The 6,000-nt window shown below is 46.0% G+C and overlaps 1 protein-coding gene across 1 annotated transcript in view; it reads right to left on the reverse strand.

Annotated features, from left to right (window-relative positions):
• Window positions 1–4,729, reverse strand: part of MATN2 (matrilin 2) — a 192,502-nt gene extending 187,773 nt beyond the window's left edge. Inside the window, exon 1 of the mRNA XM_077270918.1 lies at window positions 4,675–4,729. Within this exon, the coding sequence (XP_077127033.1) occupies window positions 4,675–4,714 (40 nt within the window). The 5' untranslated portion in view covers window positions 4,715–4,729. The remainder of the gene's footprint in view (window positions 1–4,674) is intronic.
• Window positions 4,730–6,000: the final 1,271 nt, after the last annotated feature.

Raw genomic sequence — 6,000 nt, forward strand, 5'->3', positions numbered from 1 at the left:
GATCAGTCGGTTTAGGGGATTGTGGGGTATTACTTTATAAACCGTGGTGTCATTTAATTGTCTAGTGACCTCCTCAAGGTAGTCAGTCCTGTCCATGATCACTGTCGCCCCACCCTTATCAGCTGGTTTGATTATGAGAGACTTATCTGACGCTAGTTGCTCCAACGAGAGTTTCTCTGAAAGTGAAAGATTAGTCTGGAACCGGAACTTCCCCCGGTCCATATCGCGAGTCAGGTTATGAATGTCTCTTTCGATGAGGGAAACGAAAGTTTCCACTGGTGGGTTGGACCGTGGAGGCATGTACTCACTGCGGGTTCGTAGCCCCAGATCGTGAAGTTCAAGTGAGGTCTTGTCCTGCCTTGAAAGATTCAATGCAGGAGGCAATTCCGAAAAGTGGACACGCAATCTGAGGTTCCGGAAAAACCTCTGTAGGTCCATATTGAGTTCGAACGAGTTGAACTTGTACATTGGGCAGAAGGATAAACCTTTCTGGAGTACAGCCAACTGATGTGTGTCCAGGATTTTTGAAGAGATGTTAACTACCAGCGGGAGGTCCTTACCTGCGAGCGTGTCGCCATCTGGTTTCTGGTTTCCCCGGCGGCATTGGCCCCCCCGCCTCGTTTTCCCCTTTGACGGCCACGATTGTGCCCTAAAAAAGAAGAAGAGTGGAAAGTGGAAGAGTTTGAGGTGCCAGGTCTGCTGTCGATAGAGCCAGATGAACTTAAAGAGCTGTGTCGTCTGGAAGAATGGCGAGTATCTCGCCACTGATAGACCCGGTTCTGTAGGTAGTCCTCGGTATCCCGTAAAAATTTTGACCTTTTCCTCTTTTCTACTTCCATTCTGTGGGGCTACGAACCCGCAGTGAGTACATGCCTCCACGGTCCAACCCACCAGTGGAAACTTTCGTTTCCCTCGTCGAAAGAGACATTCATAACCTGACTCGCGATATGGACCGGGGGAAGTTCCGGTTCCAGACTAATCTTTCACTTTCAGAGAAACTCTCGTTGGAGCAACTAGCGTCAGATAAGTCTCTCATAATCAAACCAGCTGATAAGGGTGGGGCGACAGTGATCATGGACAGGACTGACTACCTTGAGGAGGTCACTAGACAATTAAATGACACCACGGTTTATAAAGTAATACCCCACAATCCCCTAAACCGACTGATCCAACAAATTGCACCAATTATAGACTTTCATTTTCAAACTGGTACTATCGACAGCAAAATGAGGGAATTCCTTATCAAAAAAGATCCCATCACTCCTATTTTCTACATTTTGCCTAAAATTCATAAACGATTAAACAAACCACCAGGCAGGCCCATTGTGTCCTTGACCGACTCTGTCTTGTCACCTCTATCCATGGTGCTTGAAAAGATTTTGACACCGCTAATCAAAACCACACGTTCCTTTGTGTTGGACACCAATGACTTCATACAGGTCATTAGGTCCTTAGGCCCCATAGCCCCGTCCTCCCTACTAATCACCTGGGACGTCAACAGTCTGTACACGTCAATAGTACATGAGAAAGGCCTGGCAGCCACGGACAGACTCTTGAGTGAGAATAAAGTAGACATTAAAATACGTCATCTCTGTGCTGACCTTTTAGGTTTAGTACTTAAAGAAAATTATTTCATGTGGCAGGACACTTTCTATGCCCAACAACAAGGCACTGCAATGGGCGCGAACGTAGCGCCCCCCTATGCCGTGGCCTATATGGCAGCCTTTGAGAACGATTACGTGTACGATCATCCCCTGTTTAAAGACCACTGTAGGGTATGGCGGAGATACATCGACGACATATTCTGTATCTGGGATGGCCCCATTGAGTCACTCCTTTCCTTTGACCAACACATCAATAACATCTGGCCCGAACTTAAATTCTCTAGACATCATGACACACACAGAATTAGCTTTCTGGACACCCTGGTATATAAGGAAAGAGACGGCACCCTAGCAATTGACTTGTTCACCAAACCAACTGATCGCAATGGCCTCCTTCACTTCACGAGCTGCCACCCACCCTCAGTTAAGAACTCCATTCCGAAATCACAATTTCATAGGATAGAGAGAATTGTCTCTGACAGGGAAATCAAAAAAATCAGACTCACCGAAATGGAACAGAAGTTCATCAAGAGGGGGTACCCTCGGGGAGTTCTAACAGAGGCCAAAAGAAACCTTTCCAACACTAGACCAATAGACAATCAGAAAAGGATTCCTTTTGTCTCCACCTTCCATCCGTTTTCTGGTTTAGTGCAATCTACCATTAGAAGATATTGGAATATCCTAAAAAGTAGTTACCCCAATATCCCGGAATTCAGTAAGCCCTTTCTCTCATGTTTCAAGCGGGCAAGGAATCTTAAAGACAAACTGGTGAAGGCAGACATTGGTTCGAGCACAGTGGTCCCTAGACAAACTTTCCTTCAAACCCAAAGACAGGGCACGTTCCCCTGCTTGAATTGTCTTCAATGCAGTAACATACAGAAGGGCCCCTGTGTCTTTCACCCACAAACTGGGAAGGCGATTCCCATAAAAGGATTCTACACCTGTGAATCCACGTTTGTGGTATACCTCATAAAGTGCCCATGTGGTTTGGCATATGTGGGGGAGACCACTCAAATGGTGAGGGATAGAGTGGCTCAACACAAGTCCACGATCCGATGCAATAAGACTCACCTTCCCCTCCCACATCATTTTTCCGAGAAAAATCACAGCATTGCTCAACTTCGTTTCCAGGTTCTGGAACAAATTGCTATCCCTAGAAGGGGCCAGATCCGTATTAAAATGCTCCAGAAAAGAGAAGCATTCTGGATTTATACGTTGCAGACTTTAGAACCCAAGGGACTGAATAGGGACTACGACGTCTCAGCTTTTTTGTAAAATTACTGTGAAGATTGTACTGTAATTTCGGCTATGTTTATCATGCTGTACTGATTTTATTTTCCTTGTTTTATATCCTCACAGAACCGTTAGCTGCACCTCTATGCACCGAGCACCATCCACCCTTCACATGGTACAGTATATCTAAGTCATGCCATAGCAATATAGAGTATTAATATTGTCTCTATATGATAATTATGTGACCGCCCGTTTTGGGTCCCCCTAGAGTTCAGACGGTTTAAAACCCCTTAAAACTCCTTAGGTCTACATGGGGTCCCATTATGTTATCAACCTGTGGCTAACAATCCCCCTTTGTACACAAAACTCTCCCATACGGTATCTTCATTAACACTCCGGCTCTCCTATATTGTAACATCCTATAGTCTCAACACATAGAAAAACTTGGCTCTGCATTTGCGCCCTGTACGCCCCTTGTGACAGCCACTGGTCCGGCGCATGCGCGCCCGGCACCTGTCACGTGACGCCGATGACGCGGCGGGTCAGCTGACCCCCTGCCGACGAGCATTTAACCCGGAAGTACCGCTGGTAAGCCAGCTTCTCCGGGAGGGCTCCCTGCAGCACGGCGCTTTCTAATCGCAGCAGCACCAGGTATGGCGACGCCAGGCTATTCAGTTGGTCCCCCTGTCTTCTTTTTGTACATCCAGGACTTCTCATTTATTTGGTACCACCTTTTTCCCTGCAGCGCTCCCCACATCAGCGAGTATCTCGCCTGTCCACAGCGCTTCCTCATTTTTTCTGCTAAAGGTAATGTGTCCTTGCATCTAGCACTCGCCATGGGTCATCATTAATACCTCCTGGCATTTACCCTCATTTATACCTCCTGGCATTTACCCTCACTGGCCATATGTTATTTCCCTTATTGTTATAGGCCGTACTACACCTCCTGGACCCGGTCTGATATTGGAACCACGTGTGGGCCCATTCAGACACGTTGTGTAGTCCAGGTACTTATACCACACTGTATATGTGTGTGGGGGGAACATCTCTCGCCTACCCTCATCACATCATCAGGGGTTCGATAGCCACACCACCCACTATAACCCTGAGGCAGCTCAGATGGTCACACTTCAGGGTCACCACTCATCATGGTGACCTTATGCTATATTCCAGCACTTATTCTCAATTTTGGCAGCTTGATATCTGTACATACCTTCACGTGCTATCTGATGTTTGTCACATACGTTATGCATCTGTGTTCTTGTGTTTTAGGCAGCTTACCCCGCATGACCCTGGGACATTGTCACCAATAAATTCCCCACTCTGGCGGGCCACCACCCAGGCCTAAGCATGATGATCTTGTCGTTTATCCGTTCATCAACACATTCACAGCCCGCTGTATCCCCACTATGAAACTCACCACTCACGGTTCACCAAATCAGGATTCACCAAGTCCGTCACCATTGTTGTTGTGCTTTGGTAAATCTACCAGTGATGTTTGGTTTTTTGTGTCATATATTTCTAATGAGAATGCATTGTAACCTTAATGTGCATCATGTTTTCTGCAATTTGTCTCTAAAAAAATCTTTTTTGTAATTTTTGTATATGTATATTGCAGTGTTCAAAAATCCTGTCTGATGAAGGTCCTATGTTGGGACCGAAAACGTTCATGTTGAACTGGATGCACTGAATAAATCATGTTTTACTTCACCACAAAATTCTCCTGAGTGCCAAGTATATTATTGCCTATATCCCCAGCTAGCCAGACTGCCGACACATAGTACCCTCATCCCAGAGAGACATCCGCATCGGGTAGTGACCAGTATAGAGTGCATACCTTGGCTCCACTCACCACCGTGGAGGCACCGCTTTCCCATCCTTGTGGTGTCTGTTGAGGACCGGCCCATTCCTGTAGCTGTGTCCGCTGGACTGTGTGCTTCTACTGCGGCCTTGTCTACTGAACTTTCTGCTTCTTCTGTGCCATCGACCATCACCTTTACCCCACCATGCATACGGATCTGGAGATCACATGCCTAAGAACCTGGAGGATTCATCATCGCAAGGAGAAAGTGCATCGCCCTTCTGCGAGACCGGATCGGAGACATCTCGCGCTGCCACCGAGGGATCTTCCAGCCACCTTCCTCCAGCGCACAGAGACTGATAAGTTAATCCGTTATATTCTATTGCATTTAACTTTCCCTCCATCCTCTAAACACATCCTTTACCCCCCTGCTTGTACCATTACTGTTCCTATATATAAAGAACCTGTTAACCCTTGCTCTGCCTCCTGTGTGTCACGCACCTGCTAGCTTCCTACACTACCACCATCATTACTGCTATTTCTACAGACCATGGGAGTAGTATACAGAACAAGCCTCTGTTGTCATTCTCTTCACATGTTTTATAAATACAGTGGCTTCTAATTAGCTGTGAATGACTCTATAAGCACACAGTGGATGTGGCCATTTCACTGCCTAGTGGCGGTAACTAACTACGTGTGAATACAGCGATGTTCTGTGCATATGTACAGCCACTTATCGCTATTCTTTGAACTCTATTTTAATACTTAGAGGCTCGGTGGGGCCTACGGTGGAACTGGTGAATTTCTCCAGTGGGAATCTTTGTAGGAGTTGGTCAACTTCTAAGCTATATGAGCAGTAGTTGGAACAAAACACTTAAAGAGTAACCGTTGTTTGAATTTTTATCTCATAAATCAATAGTTCACGTGAAAATAATAAACTTAGCAATATAACTTATCAAAGAAACCTGCTTCTTTGCCAGAATTGATCAGTCATTATTACAGCTGGGCGAACTCGAACCCTATTGTTCGGGCATGGACTTCACTAGGAAGTCCGTGTTACTGTTCGGGTTCAGCCCATTGGTGGTTGCCTGTTCAGGTGCCATGAGAGTTCACAGGAATACTCATTCTCCAATTTACAGCCCACCTATAAGCAGCAATACAATGGTATTCCAATAAGACGTTAATATGTTTCTTCCCTATATAGTATATTTTTACCCCATGTATCTGTGTTTTCCTTGCTTGATTCTGCTTCTGGTCTGTGCTTGATCCTGCTTCTGGTCCTTGTCTGATCCTGCTTCTGATCCTTGGCTGATCCTGCTTCTGGTAATTGCTTGATTCTGCTTCTGGTCCTTGCTTGATCAT

Source organism: Ranitomeya variabilis, chromosome 6 (assembly GCF_051348905.1).
Source record: "Ranitomeya variabilis isolate aRanVar5 chromosome 6, aRanVar5.hap1, whole genome shotgun sequence".
NCBI classification, from domain to species: domain Eukaryota; kingdom Metazoa; phylum Chordata; class Amphibia; order Anura; family Dendrobatidae; genus Ranitomeya; species Ranitomeya variabilis.